We start from the raw sequence: 19,407 nt of genomic DNA on the forward strand, positions 1-19,407 counted from the left end.
TATTCTTGCGGTTTCTACAGAAGTTCATTATAACCTTGCCAAAGATAATTCGGGCGGGACACATGCCATAAATATTTATGTACTTGACGATAATGGACTGCCATTTCCCGCGGTACCTAAAGATGAATCACAAAACTTACAATGTGAAAAGTGCGGTGCTAACGGCCATGTCAAAGAGGACTGTGTTGTTGATCCCGGAAAAAAAAATAGACAATGGCAACTGGCTGATCAAAGAAAAGCTCTATCAATGCACACAAGAAAGGACACTGGCGTAGATAGCTTTGTTGGAAGAAGACGGTGGTGTTATCTTTGGTTCTTTGTTGTAGTAGTTGTTCTAGTTAGTGCTTTCACTTGATTGCTTCTCTAGGATCAAATATTTTTTAGACTGATCTGAAAAATGGGAGACAGAGAGAATAATAGTAAGGGTTTGATCAACAGTAAGGCTATCGAAGTCTTTATTTAGTTAGGTATGTTTCATCGTCTGGGTGATATAGTTCAGTTTAGGGTAGCATCTTGTACCCGATATTTTAAGCCATCTTTGTCAATATAATAGGAAATTAGAATAAACCAGTTTAGTAAAAATTTGATTGTTTGAAAAATTTGATTTGGAATATCATTTTTGTTTTTGAAGAACAAACCAGTTTAGTAAAAGTTTCAATGTTTAGAATAAACCAGTTTAGTAAAAGTTTCAATGTTTAGTAAAACTTGACATTTTTCTGCAATCTGAGAAACATGCGTACGCGGGCACCTTTATACATGGACGTGCGTCTCTGCCAAGCCTTCTCGCGTACGCAGCCCAGGTATGCGTACCCGAAACGGCCCAATGACGTATTGAATGCATACACAGACGTACCTTTTTCAACATGTGCGTAGACACGATAGGGGTGTGCGTACGCACAACCCCTATTTTGCTGAAAATGTGTTTTTTCTATGCTTTTAGGGGTTCTCTAGCTTTCCAAACTTCCATAACTTTTTCTTAAAAGTTATGGCTAGTAATTAGACTCTAAGACTAGTGAAGATGGGATAATTAATTTGAATTGGTGATTTTCTTTGATATGAGTTTAGAGCCGGTGACTTAGACTTTGGAATGTTTGTGGAAGAGATTAGTTAATGTGGTGTGGTGAGATATTTCTTTGACGAGATTGAGATTTGGAATGATTATGTTGTATTTGAGGAACTTGAGATATTGATAAGAGATGATGATATTGGAAGTTGAAAATGAATGATTACGATTAATGGAATGAGTATGAACGAAAGTGTGCTATGAGCAGTGGCCTCTGAGATGGATTATGTGATTGTGACATGCATTGTTCTCCGTCCTAGGGACTGTGGCAGTCTCCCGCCTACGTTCGGATGTGAGGGGTGTGGTAGTCTTCCACTCACGTGACATGCATTGTTTTGGTAAGTCACTATACGCCTCGGGCAAGGGCTGTGGCAGTCTCCCGCTTGTCGCGGTAATGGTGCCAGCGTAGGGTCTGTGGCAGTCTCCCATCTATGTTGACATGCGATATCCAGAGGAAGTTGGTAGGGCACTCATCCCTTGGAATTATTCCTCCTGAGTATGCACAACAGAGAGACTAATCCGAGAGTTGCCGATCGGATTTTGTGTCGGGTTTGACACTATAACCGACATGTGATATCATAGCCAATAGGACAGGCATTCATCATATGCATCTCTTATGTGCTTGTTTGCTTTGATTACTTGTAGTTTGCCTAATTGTATAATATGCCTACCTGCTTCTTTAATTACTTGCTATACATGAATAGTACCTGTGTATTACTTGTTTGCATATACTTGTGATTGTCTGGCGTTGAGGAGGAACGGAAGGCGGTGGCGATGAGATCGCATGGAGGTTAGGTTGGCGAAGGCTGTGGGATACAGCGGTGTGACTAGTTTTAGTTAGAAATCTCCTAAGTCTAGATAATCCTGTTTATGGCTTATGGTTTTAGTTATTTATTTTCGTTAAGTTTGAATATCTGTTTTTGATGTGAAGTTCTAGGATTGCCTTTAGCATCCCAGAACCTTATATCTTACATATTGGGCACTATTACCATATTAAGAACTTTCGATTCTCATACTATATATTGTTGTTATTTTTCATATGCAGGTCACAACCTACCATGGTGAGTTTGCGAATGTGGTGACAGAGCGGAGTATGATATTCTTTATGTTTTATTTCACTTTACTCTTGTTGTAGTACTTTCTCTCACCTTTTTATTTTAGATTTTTGGCCTTAGAGGTTTGATTTTGAGAGATAAGTTGTATAAGTTGTTTTAAACTTCCGAAACTCTTTTGTATTTCAGTTTGACTAGCCGGCCTAAACTCCGCAGGCTATGACTAGTCATCTTTTTGGTATATATATATATATCTTGTTAATTTAATTACTACCTTGTGTATCCTGGAGCTATCTACAAGGTTTTATATGTATTATGTCTTGTTCTGTTCGTACCTACGCGTTTAGTTACCGTGTGTGAACGCTTCGCATTTCGTAATTCTGCTTTATGCAACTTTGAGCTTTTATTCCTTCATTGGGCTTCTAGTTATATAAATTCTTGGATATATATTATATATTATAAGTTTTAGGACTGTCGTGGCACTTTATTATCCTTTGCTTTACGGCTAGAGGTAAGGCTTAGGATAACGGGGTATTACAAAAGGTCTGGAGAGTTTACAGTGATGTCCCTCATAGAAACAATACAAAAGAGCATTGCGAGAGCCAAAAAGCAACACATGTCCAATATTATAAATCATGTATGGAAAAACTTAGTTCCACCGCATGTAGAAATTCTAGTTTGGTTTGTTTTACAGGAAAAATTGAACACAAGAGAGAAACTTAGCAAGTGTGGCCTACTTTTGAAGGAGATGGAAAGCTGTGTATTTTATGCAGCTGCCCCGAAAACCGTTTATCATTTATTCTTCTCTTGTCCTGTAGCGTGGAGCCTGTGGGGAGTAGCACTACAAAGAAAAAAGCTCTCGTGGTCATAGCCTAAGAATGCAGTCTAATGTTTTCAAAACATCCTAGCAGTTACAAGAAGACTACATCAATAACCCTCCTTCAAATGCTCCACTTTAACGTCATCTTTGGTGCCCCACAAACCTTCAGTGATTTAATTTATTCTTCTATGTTCACTCCAAAAGCAGTAGTGGTAGAAGATGATCCTCTGAAAATCCTCAAAAAAAAAAAAACATTGAAAAAAATCAAGCCCCAAAAATAAATTAAAAAAAATCAAGCCTAAAAAAGACACTAAAACAAAAATCATAAAAAAATTGAAGGCCAAAAAATTCAAAACCTAGGAAATAAATAGAATTATAAAAAAATAAAACAGAAGAACATGATGTAATGAAAGGTTTAATTATTCTGCTGGTCCCTATAGTTTCGCAAAATTTTCAATTAGGTCCCTATACTTTTTTTTCTTTTAATTGAGTCCTTGCACCAAATTTTTTTTAATTGGGTCCTTACACTTTTTTTTTCCTTTTATTTAGGTCCCTGTACCAGTTTTTTTTTTTTTTAGTTAGGTCCCTATAAAATTAAGCCAATTACTACTAAGAGGGACTTAATTGAAAAAAAAAATTTGTACAGGGACCCAATTAATAAGAAAAAAATTATAGGGACCTAATTGAAAATTTCACGAAACTATAGGGACTAACAGAGTAATTAAAATGAATAAGGAGTATATCTAGTGATGAAAGGAAAAGAAGGAAGATGAAACAACGATGTGAAATATGTCATTTTGAATATGTCATTTTTATAAATAATTTTGTTAGCATTTTAGACATTCATAAATAAAAATGGTAAAATTTTTGTGTAGGACAGATTTGGAAAGACAATCTTATCATTTGACGCATTCTTTTATATTCATATTTTATTTTATTATATTTAACTATATTTAATTTGGGAGTTAATAGGCAAAATAATTTTTAACTGGAATTAACCCCAAAGCATACTCCAAGGGAGTTCAATTAAGAATAGCTCAAATTCATCTTGATTCGACCTAACCCAATGAACAAAGAGGGTCTCCCACACGCGACTGGATTTAACTTGGATCACTTAGACTCGATAGACAATCTAATTTGGGACATCTCTAAAGACTAAAGCTCTTCATTACCAGATCCCGCGTATACAGGTGGAGTAACCTCTCACTATGCTAAACTGCCCAAACAATGAGGGAAATAATCGTTACCTAAGTTGCAGGCTTGTAGCTAAATTCCTATTCTGAAATAATCAACCACACTATTATCTCTATAAATATCACCTTAACTCAGGTAATTTGTTAATCTAATTTCAATTATATTTTGTAAAAATTAACGTTTGATTATGACATTAAAATTTCATATAGATACCTTAAGCTACTATTTTAGAAGCACACAAAGAAGCAATTAAGAATATATAAATCACCTATTCAAACTCAATTTGCTTTACTAGTTTGGATAAAACTAGGGCTGCGCATGGATTAAATAATTTATCCACAACTCTGTCATATTTATCTGCATCTGATTCGTATTTTACAGATAATATCTGATCCGCAGAGTCATCAGATCAGATACGATCTAATCTGCATTCTGATAGGATCGGATAGCGGATATTGGGTTTATATCCGCATATCCGATCCGTAGATTCGCAGATTTAATAATTAAGTATATATGACTGAATAATATAAATACCAAAGTTAAAAAATGCAAACCCCAATTCAGTAATTCTAAATCTATACGCAGCGCTGCTCTCTTCTCTCACCCACTCCCAAATTCGCCTCTCTTATTCAATCAGGCTCAGAGCTTCTCCCTTTCTCAAAACTCACTTCTGACCTCATCCATCACCACCGCTCTCCTTCGTCACCGGCATCTCGTTCATTGTCATGTCTCCTCTATCGCCTCTTCGGACCACGTCTATTTCCTTTTTTAATCCTCTTCAACGTTACTCGAACTCCTCTCTTCCTCCGTTCCTTACGCTCCTCTCTGCCTCGTCCATCGTGGTTCATCGTGGTTCTCTCTGCTTCATCCATCGCTGTCGCGCTGCCTTACTGAACCGTGCCTCTGTTCTTGTCGTTCCTCTTTTCTTCCTTTGAATCAAAGTTGCAAAAGTGAAGTAGATCTACAACTGGAATGGCAACCAGAAGAATAATGACGACGACGATTAACAAAGCAACGGATAGAGGCTTTGAAAAGATAATTTTAAAAAAAATTAAATACCAATAATTTTTTGTGTTCTACAATTTTTTTGTTATATCCCTCTTTTGATTGTTTTTTTTTATGATTCAAATTTTATTATGGTTTTATTCTAGTTAAATTAGAAACTATTTGCTTTAGGGTTTGTGTAAATCCCATTAAAATTAGCGAATAATTAGTCAATAAATTAATTTTAATAAAGAAAATTAAAAATGTCAATATTATATTAAATTAGGATAGAGCTCATTAAAACGAGAATTTTGACACTAATTTTAAAGAATTTGGCCCAAGATTTGGCAGAACGGGCCGAACCGGTTGAACCGGGTCCAAATCGGGCCTGTGAGCCCAACTCAGCCCACATATCATTAATGAAGCCAGCTTCCCCTCTCTTCTTCCTCTTCATTCACGCTGCACAATCAGGGAAGAAGAGGGAAAGCTTTTCAACCTAACGCCACAAATCAATCCACCGTAACTTCTTGCTCCGAGCTCCGATCTCCGCATCGTTTGTGACCACACGTTCATCGCGTCGAGCTCTACGAATTTACCGGAACAATTTTATTGGTAAGCCACTCTATCATTCTAGTTCTTCTACCCCCTTAATTTCAAAAATTATGAATACCTATGTTGAGATTTTATTGATTTTGGTATTTTAGGTTCGATTTAGCTTGCGGAGCTTGTCGGACTTGGATGATTTTGTCCATGGGTATGGTAAGGATTATTAATCCTAAGTTAATTCATTGAATTGGTGTATGAGTATTGAATTTTATATATGGATATATGAATTTGGGTGTACATGTGTTGTGTACATGTGTTAGGTTGTGTAAAAGTAGTTGGAGCTTGAAATTGTGGATGTTGGAATTTTAGTGTTTTGGTGAATTTTGGACTTTAGGGCTGTGTTGGTTTGGTGATTTTGCCTTGGACAATATGCGAAAATCGGCCAAAGTATGGTTTAGGTTTCATATATATAATATATAATGTTCTGTGAAAATTTAGGCTAGATGACCATATGATAGGATTTGAATGCATATGTATGTTAAATTGTTTAGTGCCTTGAGAATAATTGTGAATTAAGTTAGAAGTTGATTGTTGTTTGACATTGGGTATGGAAGAACGAATGTTGGATTATGTGTTAATAATGATTGGCAAACTGATGGTGATGGTCTTGTATGGATGATTATGTTGTTGTAGGTAGGAAATTAATGTACTAGAATTGTTAAAATTGGGGTTCATGGATGGTGATTGAATGTGGAGTGAGGGAAATAATATTGTACGAGTTAGGGCTAAATTTTCATGATACAATTTGATTTTGAAAGAATATTTGTTGGAAAGTGGAGGTTTTGAAGTTTTGTGAAAAATTAGTTTTTGGCCGAACTTCGGCGAGCGATAACTTAGCTTCCGAACCCCCAAATGATATCAAACTTATTTTATATTAAAATTGGATCCGCGAAGTTTACGTCGTTCGAAGAATGGATGAAAAATGTTTTAAAACGAAAAAGTTATGGGCGTCAGAAAATTTGAACAAAAAGTTGTTTTTTTTTTAGTTCTGGCAAAAACAAGAATTTCTGGTATGTGTGCGCGCTCTGAGCAGGGCCAAATTTTCACTTGTGCGTACGCACACTCTTGTGCGCATGCACACACTATGATTTTCAGAAAACGTGCGTACGCACACTCTGATGCGCACGCACACTATGGGGTTCTCGGCAGATGTGCGCACGTACACCAGTGTGCGTACGCATACAAATATGCAAGTGTGCGCACGCACACATGTGTGCATACGCGCACACGCTGCTTCTCACTACATATATTTTTGTAATTTCAGAATTATTTAGAACTTCTAAACCTCTATTTTCATTCTTCCAGTCATAAATAATAGTAATGAGTCTGGTAATTAGATGAAGTTAAGAAATGGAGATAACTTGGAGGTGAAGTAAAGCTAAAAAGGTGATGAATTGAGTATGCAACGTTATAAATGATTATGTATAATATTTGGCTTAAGCATTCAAATTATCTGAGATACGAGTTTTTCTGGGTAAAGTACCGTGGCTTACCACCACGTGTTTCAGGTTGAAACTCGATACTCTGTTGACCCTACGTCATAAGGGTGACCGGACACGTATAAATTCCCGGGAATGGTAACCCCCATTGAGTAAAAATGAATGTATGATTTATGAATAAAAGAGAAAAAGCTATGCATAGACTCATGGGGATGCGCGACGGGGGATAGTCCAAGGGTTTAGCAAACCGGACTTGACAGGTTGGCTTGATAACCGACAGATGAGACTCATCAGCCATAGGACAGACATGCATCATGTGCATATTGTCTGATTTGCTTGTTTATGAACTATGTGGGATTGCCTATGTGACTATAGCCTGCTATTTGTTATAACTGTTATCTGTACTACTTGTGAACTACTTGCGTTTGCCTTGTTTTGCTTGTTTGTCTGTGCAAACATGGGAGATGGAGGTACAGAGGAAAGGTGGAAAAAGTTCAATATATAGGTTAAGTTTAGTTAGGTTGAGAACCTTTAGATGACCACCTATTTATGGCTTCTGTTTTTAGTTCCTTAAGCTTTACATCTGAGTGTCGGCGTTCTAGGATTGCCTCTGTATTCCCAGGACCTTATATCTTATATGCGTGGCATCTTTACCATGCTGAGAACCTCTGGTTCTCATCCCATACTATGTTGTTTTTCAGATGCAGGTTGAGAGGCACCTCGCTAGGCGTCTGGACTTCTGAAGCAGAGTGGTTACTGGGTTTCCTTTTGATGTATATTTATGTATATATGTACTTAGTTTCCTCTCTGGACAACCTGTTCTTTTGATCCTCTTAGAGGCTTATGGTCTATGGAGAAATAGGGTTTTGTTTATGTAAATCTGGATTTTGGACATGTATATATATGTAAATATCCTCCGGCCAACCTTGGCTTCGTAGGCTGTGTCAGGAGCTAGTTATTCTGTATCCTTGACTCTCTAATCTCACTTTCTGTTTACTTACACCTATGATCTTTAGGTTTCTTAGTCCGCAAATAATCCTGTTTCCTGAGCGTTGCGCTTTTATTTTCGCGATTTTGTTTCACCTGTTTTTTTAAGGCTCCTAGTTTATTATATTCTTTTTACTATTATATGTACATATTTTATTTTAGAGGTCGTAATACCACACCACCTCTGTTTTATGCCTTAAGCGTAAAGCTCTGTGTAGTAGGGTGTTACAATTTGTCTTGTGGTAAAATTATTTTATTTATCTTTTGAATTTTTAAATTTTTTTAACGGGATATATCCTATATTCGATCCGGATCCGAACCTAAAAAATGTAGATATTGTATCCAATTCAATCCGTGTGCAGTTCTACATAAAATAATTCAAAATAAAATCTAAAAAAATATAATTGGAATTCATACAATAATTATTATAAAATAAAATACTATAATAATAAGATAAATATTTTAAAATAAAAAATACAAAAATATGACAATAGTACACTAGTAATATTTTTTGGGAGTCACTCAAATAAAGACGTTTAAAATATTTTTTTAAAGATGTTTTCTAATAATTAAAATTCAATACATATAACTGATTAAACCGTGTTATTTTTTTAAAATTAGATCAGACAAATTAATTTGACCAAAAATTCGATGAACTAAATCTTAAACCGGTGTAAATTAATATTTTTTTTATAGAAAATAACTACAATATCCTTATTATAGAAAAATGACAAAATACTCTTATTATATATATATATATATGTTAAAAATCCTAAATCTTAACCTCGTGACGGCACAGTGAAAATAATAGGGTTAGAATTTAGAATTCTCAATAAATATAAATATATATAGTCATTTTTTATATTTGAATATTATAGTAATTTTTTATATTAAAAATATTAATTTAGACCAATTTAAAATTTTGTTTATTAATTTTTTATTTAAATTGATTTGTCCAATCTAATTATAATAGAAATAATACGATTTAATCGATTATATATATAAAATTTTAATTATAATTTAATTAATTATATATATAAAATTTTAATTATTAAAAAATATCTAAAAAAAAAGTGTTTTAAGCGTGTTTATCTTCTAATGGTTGTTATATTTTTTTTTCCTTTTTCTTAATTCTTATGTTTGTAGAGTCTTTAACACCCAATAGCATCAAGGCCTAACATGAGGCCAGCTATCCTTCCAAGTGCAAAGCTTGGGTGATGCATTCACAAAGTGAGTTGGTAGTAGGTAAGAAACGGTGTCGTTTTCTCCTGATTTTGGGCCAAACCTATAATCATTGCCTGGGCAATTTTAGTGGCTGAAACATTTTGGTCTTGAACGAATGGAAAGGCCCTAATAAGCGATCAATACGCCTATGGTGAAGGAATTATGATGCGCACCGTAAATATAAGCAACCACTAATTAATGGGTAAAATATTATTTAAGTCTCCAATATTTATATCCAATCTTAATTTATGTTTTAATATTTTAAATATTTTATTTTAATTTTAAAAAATTTTAAATTATTTTAACATTAATTCACATTTGACACAAATAATTAATATATTTAAGAATTAATATAATATTTAATTTTAGTATGTAAATATATTTAATCTATCAATAATTACTAAGATATAATTTTTTTCGTTAATTATTCTAGTTAAATTTAACTATAAAATAATATTAATTATAGTTAAAACATTTTAGAATTTAAATAAAATATATAAAACATTAAAAATTAAATTAAAATTTAATTTAAATATTAAAAATTAAAAATTAAAATAATACTTTATTCCTATTTAGCTAAGCCATCTAATATATCATTGTACCATAGAAGTGACCTTAAAATGCGTTGATGCATTTACAAGGCGAAATTCGAACTTCAAACACTTATTTTTTTTTATTTTTGGTCATTACACTACTCATACACCCACACACCCACACTTTGAAATTTTTTCAAATCTCATTTCAGTCTCAGCTGGAGTTTGAATTTGGTGTAGCTTGATTAACAGGCAATATGATTGCCACAGGCTACTTTTTAAGTGGACGAATGAGCTCGAACAACCAAGTTAGTTTTTTGTTTTTAAACCTTTTTGGTTTTTGAACCTTTCATCATACTGAAGAAGGGCGAAGGGCGTTCCATTTTTGGTTTTGGTATGTGAGGAGCCCAATTAAACAAAAGTGGGCTTAAGTGGAGGACGAAATTAAAGGCGTTAGTTCTCTGGATTGTTTTGACTAAGTGGGCTTCCAACTGAGTTTTATATTGGTGCAAAAATTTTGGTTTGCACCGTAGCCATTCACGATTACTGTAAAAGATGGCAAATCCAACGACCAACATTACTATTAGTATTATGCATTAATGTGTAGTGCTTTCAAAATTTTGGCAAAGGAAAGATAATAATATAATATGTTAATATGTACATTGAAAATGGTAAGATAGTAAAAAAAAATAGGCGACTCTTGTTTTCGTCTTGCATTTTACAGTTAAAACCAATTTTTTTTACTAAAAATGTTAATCCTCTAATATTTTTAGAAAATTAAGTATATTAACAAAAAGATTTTTTTTATTATTATCATTAAGTTATCCTCTGATGACATCCAATATATGTTTATATATGACGTGGAATATTAATACAGTAGTTTGTAGAAAAAATATAATAAAATTATAAAAAAATTATGACATTTAAACTATAACTTATGGTATTATCTGATTAGTAAAATCGAAGACAAATAACCCAACCTCTCATCCATCAACGATCGAGTGCCTCAATATCTTTCAAAACATTATTCCAAAACATTAGTATACAATTGTATATACATATACATACCACTGGTAATAATTTTTCATTTTTCTTTAAAAAATTAGTCCAGAAATAGAATACCAATTTTCCGTTTGTATTGGTAGAAAAGTCAAACAATATCCAGCCATAATATATATGTATATTCAATAATTTACACACAATAATCAATAGTTTAAATTTAAGTTTTAGAAGAAAACAAATTAAATTAAACGAGCTTGATGGATTTACAATAATTTATATTAATTATTCATTTTATAAACTCTTGTTAATGTGTGGTTATATATGTGAAAGTGATTTAATTTCTTTTGCATAATAAAGAACAAAGAATAGAGTATTCAAACAAGAATTGCATTTGTGGTCTTGGAAACTGGCGTGAAGATTGGATCTGGGTCTTCTTTCTGCTTTCGCTGAATTTTTAATTGCTTGTTCCAGACACGAGATAGAAGACATTAACTTTCAGCTGTTTCTACTTTACAACGCATGCAAACGAAATTTCCAGGAATAACGTGTATGCCCCACGGATATCAACTATATTATGCTGTCAAGTACAACTAGGGTTATGCATTTTCTACGCAATTTTTTTTTTCATTTAATTCCATGATTTGTTATTTTTTTGTGTGAACAGGTACAGTTGATAATTAAGAATCGTTAGATAAAAATTTAGTTAAATCAGTTAAATTATTTAATCATTTTTAGTTATAAACTTCGTATAAAGTTGATTGTACTTGAGTTTTTATTTTTTTAATTTTTATTTTTTTCATATAGATACCTATTCATTGTGTCACAAAAGAGAGGTATTGTCTACGGGTGAAAATTCAGGTGCAGTTGACTTCACGTAAAATTGATACCTGAGAGCGGTTAGATAATTTAATTAATTTGACTAAATTTTCATCTAACGGTTTTAGATATCAACTTCTCGTAAAGTTAACTTCACCTGGTTTTCACCTTGTCTACGACTACACCCCTAATAGCTAGGGAGAGGTCTTGGTTGGTACGTTGATATTCCAATTAATTTGTTTGTAAATTGTAATGATATTTTTCGTTTTAATGATCTTTTCTCACAATTTTAAAATGCATTGCAAAATAAAAGCGATATTCATATATTTATGAAGCATGTTTCGTTCTTCTTTTAAGTCAATTTAACAATAAAATTCTTTTCTTGTATTCTCAAATTATGTTATAATGATATTTATTTTGGGATAATCAAATAACATTACTCCTCGCTCGTAATACCACTAATCTCCGCATGTGCAAAGGACTAAAGACCAAATATAGAAATCACGTAAAATCAAATAAATGAAGAAATGTTAAAAGATGAATTATTTGATCAAAATAATAAATTCTGACGATGTTTTAAGTTCTAACATTATTCGATAAAATGTATAAGAAAATTCAAAGTCGTACCACTTCATTGAAATTTGTAACCTACCAAGAGAAATTTTCATTAAATTAGCATACTATATGTTATAAATTTATGAGACCAGCCTTAGCTGGTTGTTAGTTGTTACAGACTTACAGCCATATCTATACATACATACATACAGCCAAGGCATGCCAGTATATATATATACCTCTGATCTGCGCCTTCTAAATAATATTCTATTATTCTTTGATGACCTCTCTCTCTTATGTATGTGTAAATATAACCGCCACAACAATATTCAATTATCACAAGCAAATAAAAATAATAGAAGAATCAAATAATCTAAATGGAATAATAATGAGTTAAATAATTATGAAAAATATTAGAGGTTAATATTTTTTATTAATATTAATTAATATTTTTGACTAATTTTTATTTTTATATTATTAAAATTTAAAATAATTTAATATTTAAAAATTAATATTCGTCATATATCACTATTCTTATATTATTATTATTATCCCCTCCTGAATAACGACGACCCTGGCATATTGAATATCCGTGAAACTATACGTACCTCTAATTGTACAAAACTACAAACAAATATTATATGTATATGTACTTTCTCTTTTTGTTTTCTCTTTCAAAAATAGGTAGATCGGTTAGAAATAAGAGACTAAATTAAAGAAAGGTATATCGTGTTAGAAATAAGAGATTAGATTGAAAAAAGAATTTGTGTATGAGGAATGCTAAGAGGCCAGTAATTTTGGTGTTTTGTAACTATCAATTGGCCATCAATAGTATTTTTAATGGTGTAAGATTACATCTAATGGTCGGAAATCACTCATTTTTATTTTGATGGTTAAGTGCTGACAAAAAAATACAAAAATTGCTGGCCCTAGACTTTTTCTTTGTGTATTATTGAGTATATAATCAAGTTGTGTGAAATGATACAATATAAAAAATTATTTATAAAATATTTATAAAAACAAAATATTTTATAATAAATATTCAGATATACTAAATAATTTTAATTGATCATAATTATATTCTAACAGATCGAATATAGTTATGTACAGATCGAATATAATTATAATACACATGCTCAGCTGATTGCTTATAATGCATGCAATACAAGATCTGATCTCTATTTCCTTTTTGTTTGGAAGGAAATTAAAGAAAGAAAAGTAGAAGAAATTTGAAAACCTAAGAATAAAAAAACCAAAAATGAAAAATCTACCGAAAATTCATAAAAGAAAAAAAAAAAAGAATAATAATAATGTTCATGAGCTAGCTACGGTGACCGTTGTTTCTCTCATAGAGCTAGAACGAAGCACCACCACCTTGTTAGCGTCTTTTTCCTCCATTGTGTTTATTCTCTTGCTCTTAGAAGGAAGCAACTTGGACCAAAATCCACTCTTCTTCTTGCTACGACGATGATAATCTTGATCAACCGCCATTGACCTACTCTTGAGAAGTCCGTTATTATTGTTATGCTTGGCACCACTCAACAGAAAGATCGAAAGCGTAGAGCTTCGTTTTCCTTCAGAATTAAGAGGAAAATGATGCGATACGGGAGAAGCACAGGAAGAAGCTGAAGAAGAAGAATAATACGAGGACAAAGAAGAAACAGAAGAAGAACAAGAAGAACCGCCGCCAATAACAGAAGTGCTAGAAGAAGAAGAAGAAGAAAGTTGAAGAAGCCTATCGTTTAAACAGAGAGAGCACACGCCGGGGGATTGGTGGTGTTTCGGATGCTTCTTGCAACCACCACCACCTGGTTTGAATCTTCCAAAATCATCTCGTTCGTTATTATTGTTCTTCTTCTTCTGCTTGTTATTGGTAAGTACTCTTTTGAGGTTGAAGCTCGCCATTTTTGCAACAAAAGCTTCATCGCTCTTCCTACATTTTTATACATGAATGAATGTGGTGGTGCTGGTGGTGGTGATGGTGTGTTTCACTTTCCATGATAGTTCATGGGAGCTTCCTCCAAAATAGTTCTTTTTGACAGGACTAAAAAAAATGGACTTGGAATTAATTGGACGGTTTGGATTAGGACACGTGTTTTAAGTGGACGGTTTTGATGCGCTGATTGTTGAGTATGTGGAAAACGCAAAAGGCTTGGGCGGCGTGGACAAAATCAAAGCAACCGTGCTGGTAAACGACTGAAACGTAGTCGTTTTGTATTTTGGTGGTGAGTGTAAATTTGTAATGTTGTTGACTATTGCGGATAAAAAGGAAAGACAATAGATTTTGGCTTCTGAGGTTATTTATTTATTTATTTTATTAATCTCTCCGTCTTTTTTTTTTTTTAAATATAAAGAATAAGTTTGCTTGGGGCCCACTGAGACAGTGGTACTGGCTGGGAAGAGTGGTTCACTGGTTACTTTCAGTACAACCAATGGTACGTTGCCATGTCTTATACATTCTGTGATATGTGATAACTGTACTTTCTTCAACCAATAAGATTCTGTTAACTTTCCTAATTCCATGAAAACTAATTGTATATTCTTTGATTTTTTTAAAAATTATTAATTAATTAATTTAATTTAATACGCAATTTTTAGAATTTTAATTTGTTCTTTTTTTAACACATCAAATATACTTAAAAAATGTGTTATTATTTTTCATTTTTGTTATTATGTTGAAATTTAGACGAGTTTAATAATTATTGGTGTATCAAAATCAAAACATTCTGAAATTTATTGAACGTTTGTCAATAATGTATTTAACACCTTAATTATGAAAAGATAAGCTTTTATTGTTTATTTCTTTCTGGTAAATTGGATAAACTTTAAAATTAAGGCGTAACTTTATTTATTAAATATATCAACCGTATTTTATTGTCAATATGATATATATTGCTTTCCACCAAAAAGCTCTTAAACAATAACAGCACTCGAATCCACCAAGCTAACCTCTAAGCAATTCTTAATTTCTTATTGTTGACCGGTCACGCTTCAAGGACTCCGTACACGAAAAATGTTAGAGATAAGTATTTTTAATTAAAAAAAAAATCAGTTAAATATAAAAAATATTAATTAGCTAAAACTTTTTGTGGTATATCTTTTTGTAAAATGAATTTGTTAGAGAAATAAGATAATAATAATAGTATGACTATATTTAAATTAATAAAATACATCATAATCACGATTTCTTATGAAATACTTTATCTATAGCCTTAGTTTTCACCTTTAAAAGTCTCATTTTAAATGTGTTTTTTCTGCCCTTATTGTTAATTTTAATTTGATTATCCATTAATTTAAAAAGCACTCAGAACGTTATCAAAACTTTTGACAAATTTAAAGATAAAGAATAACATTAAATCACTTTCAGAATATTTATGACATAACAGGGGATGACAAAAAAAAAAAAAAAGAAACATCCTTGTGATGTTTGGGGGGAAAAAAAAGGTACTTTGCTCTAGTTGTTTTGGGAGTTTGCTTTTTTATATTTTTTATGGTCTGGTAAAATTTGCTTCTTGACCTTTTACGAGTCATTATCTCTCCATGGGTCTCAATTTTCTGGCTTTGTGGAAATTCAAATCCATATAAATGCAATATATAAATTCATGCGTTGCCATGCTGAGTTTATTTGATTCGCTTTTACCCAGAAGTACAGTAATACTAAAGAAACCATAGGAAAATAACAGCAAAAATTTATTAATGGTTTTGATAGTCTAAGTCGTGTAGTATCATTGTCACATAACAGAGATATTTTGGGCCAGTCAATACGGCAAATGTAATAATCACAAAAGCATGACCATTCAAACGAAGGACTATTTCTACCAACTCTTCTCCAAAGAAATAGTCTGCAGTGTTACAAAGAAAACACCTTACACTACTCCATTTGGTTTACTTAATCAATGCAGAAGCCTCTGAGGTCTTGACATCTCTAGGACACTGAGATACATATGGTTTGAGCTGCATAAAAGAAAGAATGATGCTAATCAGCACTGACAGTTATGGACTAAAATTCATCAGTGAGGGATTATGACTTTGATCATTCATAAAAGGGATTATGACTTTTGCACCCCTTTAGATCACCATAGCAGACATTTTAAGCTGGACAATGTCTATGGAAGTAAAAAATGTACTACTATGATAAAAGAGATCACACAACACAATTTAATGGTATAACCACATCACAAGAATACTTATTGCCATTGTGGATCCTAATGTTGCCTATAATATTACTATTAGGCTCAACCAGCCATTGTTTGACCAACTGTTCCATGTTAGTCCCAAAACTATTAACTATTAAAGCCACTCACACAAAGCTACTACGTATCGGGATGCACCTAAGCTAAGGGCGAAGGAAGCTGAAGAAACATAAATAATGATATACTAGAAAAGCTTAAAAGATAGAAGAATTAAAGAGCTTAACAAAGAAACAATGTCAAATTATCTACTAGTACTTGTTTGACTGTTTGAGAGTTATGCTTTTGAGGGGGAAGGGAGAAAAGGAAGAGACTTCAAGAGCACTTATCCTTGTTTCCGAGATTTATTAGAGTGAAAACGCTAACAGGCACTTTAGAGCGAGCTTTTACTAACCCCTTTATAAACCATACTTATATTTAAGTAGCATTTGGTTCTTGTCATAAAAACAGAGGTGATAAAAAAATATTGGGGACAAATACATGTCTTGACAAAAGCTTAATGTTGTCCCTGTGTCAAGACAAATTTTAAGATAACTTGTATACTTTAAAATAGAGACACGAGACATGTCTTGACTCGCGGGCAGTTTTTAAGCAAATTTCTGTACTACCCGAACGAATGGAAGGCAAATATGCATCTCTAGTGTTCCTTCCTTTACAGCTACCTCAGTCTCCATCCTTTTTGTCCTAAGATAAGAAACAAATGCTACTTTGGAGTTCCCCAACAATGAGGGTTTTAAACTCCCTAATCAATGAAATGAAATTCTCTAACCCCCTCCTTCCTTTACCCTTCCTTCCCCAGATATCTTCATTTTCTTTTCCCTCATAGCCACCAGGAGAACCATCTCTTGGCACAAAATTTTCCATGGGAACTTATCTCAGCATTGCAAATTTGTAATCATGTTGAAAACAAACGGATTAACAAAACACCAGTGAACAATGCAAACTGGGTGTACAATTCAAACCTTAAAATCTGTCAAATCAGGGACTATATAGTTTGGCAATTTTTCTTGCACCACCACATACCCACCTGCAACAAAGTGCAAATTTACATTCAACTTGACAGGCAAAAAGGAAAAAAATGAACTATTGACAATAACTGTAGAAAGTAGCAAATATATTTATGAAAAAAGAAAACCAAAAAAATTGATGGATACTAATAAATATATGACTGATCTCTCCAACTAAAAGTTCAGTAATGAATCTAGAGTCGTGACAGAGCCAAACTTTCTAAATGCAGTATAGGTATCACGAAAGCTTGTGATAAAGTTAGAGAACGAGAGAGAAAGCAAGCTAAGAGTGACAAGAAGGGTAAAAACGATAAAATGAATCAATGCACAGTCACTGTATTATCAGGTTATGCTAATATACATGTATGAGTTACACTTAGCTAAGTCTAAATATTCATCTAGTATAACTAACTAAACAGCTTCTAACTACTTCTAATTCTAACTGACTGAGCTGGCAGCTGAGTAAACTACAATCTCTCAAACTATCACGTGAAGAATTGAGCATTATTTCATGGCAGCCATCAGCAAATCAAAGTCATAGAAACATAAAATTATGATAAAAAATGAAAAAAAGGTTCCCAAGTTATACATCAATATCAAAGAAAGGAAAAAATTTCATACAACATAAACATTTAAATTCATTCATTTCACAAGAATTAAGAAGCTTTCAAATTGTATAAACAAAAAATAACAGCAAAGGGAAGGTATAGCGATTCTTATGAGACTGAAGAGAGTGAAAAGGATTAAGAAACAAAATAACACAAATCTGGGTCATCTAATTCATAAATTTTTTAGAAGAACAAACAATGTCAATTGAAATGAAGGAAGAATAAATCAAAATGGCTTCGGAGAGCAGGAACCCATATTGTCGATTCTGACATCCGTGGACGTGGACAAAAGATAACATTTATAAAGGCTAAGACGAAATTAAGAAAATTTTAAAGTCAACTGTACCTTTACGGGTATGGAAACCAGTAGGCTTGCAGTTCTTGCCCTTGTAGTAACCTCGTGGAGCACGTTTTGATGACAGAATATCCAATGAAGAAGTCCTCTTCCTTCGAAAAGCTCTTCCTATGCCTAGGATCAGCCCTAGAGGCATCTTTTCTTCTCCTCTTCAATAATGAAGATAACACATGAATGAGATAATTGCATACACAAGGAATAGCAGAACAAAACAGAGAAAAATACATACCTGAGATTGGGAACAACTCAAACTCTTGTTTTGTCCCTGTTGGGGAGCTGCACAATTCACATTGAGAGTTTATTTTCCCCTAGTTAAGAATTTGTATTTTTTTAAAATAACATATAAAATCATGAATAAACACACAAAAACACAAACATGCTCTCAGACAAAAATTCAAAACCATCAACCAAGGTCATTAACACAGTAATAACACCATTAGCAGCAACCATACCAAATCCATAAGCTCATAACATGACATCAACAAGAATTAACATACCAAATCAAGAATTTCATAATTCATAAGCCACAACATAGCAGAAGCAACCACCAATGAAATAACATAACTATAGAAGCAACAGAAGCTAAGTTACAGGAGCATTAGAAGGAACGGAAACGGAAGCAAAAGTTCGCAGTGAAGAGACCAAAATTAACAGAAGCAACAAAAGAAAAAAAATACAGAAGCAAGGAACAAAAGCAACTAACAAGCAGAAAAATGGGGAAAAGAAAAAGAAAAGGTAAAAAAAAAATAACAGACAGGAACAAAAAAGAGAAGAATACGAACCAGTGAAGGGACGGCGTAGGGTAGGAAACCACACGACGGCCGGCACGAGGAAGGGAAGAACAGCGGCGGCGGCAGACTGAGAAGAGAAATGCTGGAGTGAGGGAGAAGAAGTGACACTGTGGCGGGTTCCTGAATCAGGCCTTTTTTTTTTTTTATTTTTTGGGGATCCAAAATGACGTTTAGATCCTTC

The 19,407-nt window shown here is 33.0% G+C and overlaps 2 protein-coding genes across 2 annotated transcripts; both read right to left on the bottom strand.

The window, feature by feature from the left end:
* Positions 1-13,302: 13,302 nt before the first annotated feature.
* Positions 13,303-14,295, bottom strand: LOC107608451 (uncharacterized). Its single transcript, XM_016310241.3, has one exon. It carries the CDS (start codon positions 14,178-14,180, stop codon positions 13,590-13,592), a length of 591 nt encoding a protein of 196 aa, XP_016165727.1. The 5' UTR covers positions 14,181-14,295; the 3' UTR covers positions 13,303-13,589.
* Positions 14,296-15,944: 1,649 nt separating this feature from the next.
* LOC107606169 (uncharacterized) lies at positions 15,945-19,403 on the bottom strand. The gene is made up of 5 exons (XM_088494207.1): positions 19,218-19,403; positions 18,665-18,711; positions 18,427-18,584; positions 17,428-17,492; positions 15,945-16,229 (listed from the first exon to the last, which is right to left on the bottom strand). Exons 3-5 carry the CDS (start codon positions 18,569-18,571, stop codon positions 16,161-16,163), a joined length of 279 nt encoding a protein of 92 aa, XP_088350333.1. The 5' UTR covers positions 18,572-18,584; positions 18,665-18,711; positions 19,218-19,403; the 3' UTR covers positions 15,945-16,160.
* Positions 19,404-19,407: the final 4 nt, after the last annotated feature.

The sequence above is a fragment of the Arachis ipaensis genome, chromosome B7 (assembly GCF_059453495.1).
Source record: "Arachis ipaensis isolate K30076 ecotype BB chromosome B7, ASM5945349v1, whole genome shotgun sequence".
Classification (NCBI taxonomy): domain Eukaryota; kingdom Viridiplantae; phylum Streptophyta; class Magnoliopsida; order Fabales; family Fabaceae; genus Arachis; species Arachis ipaensis.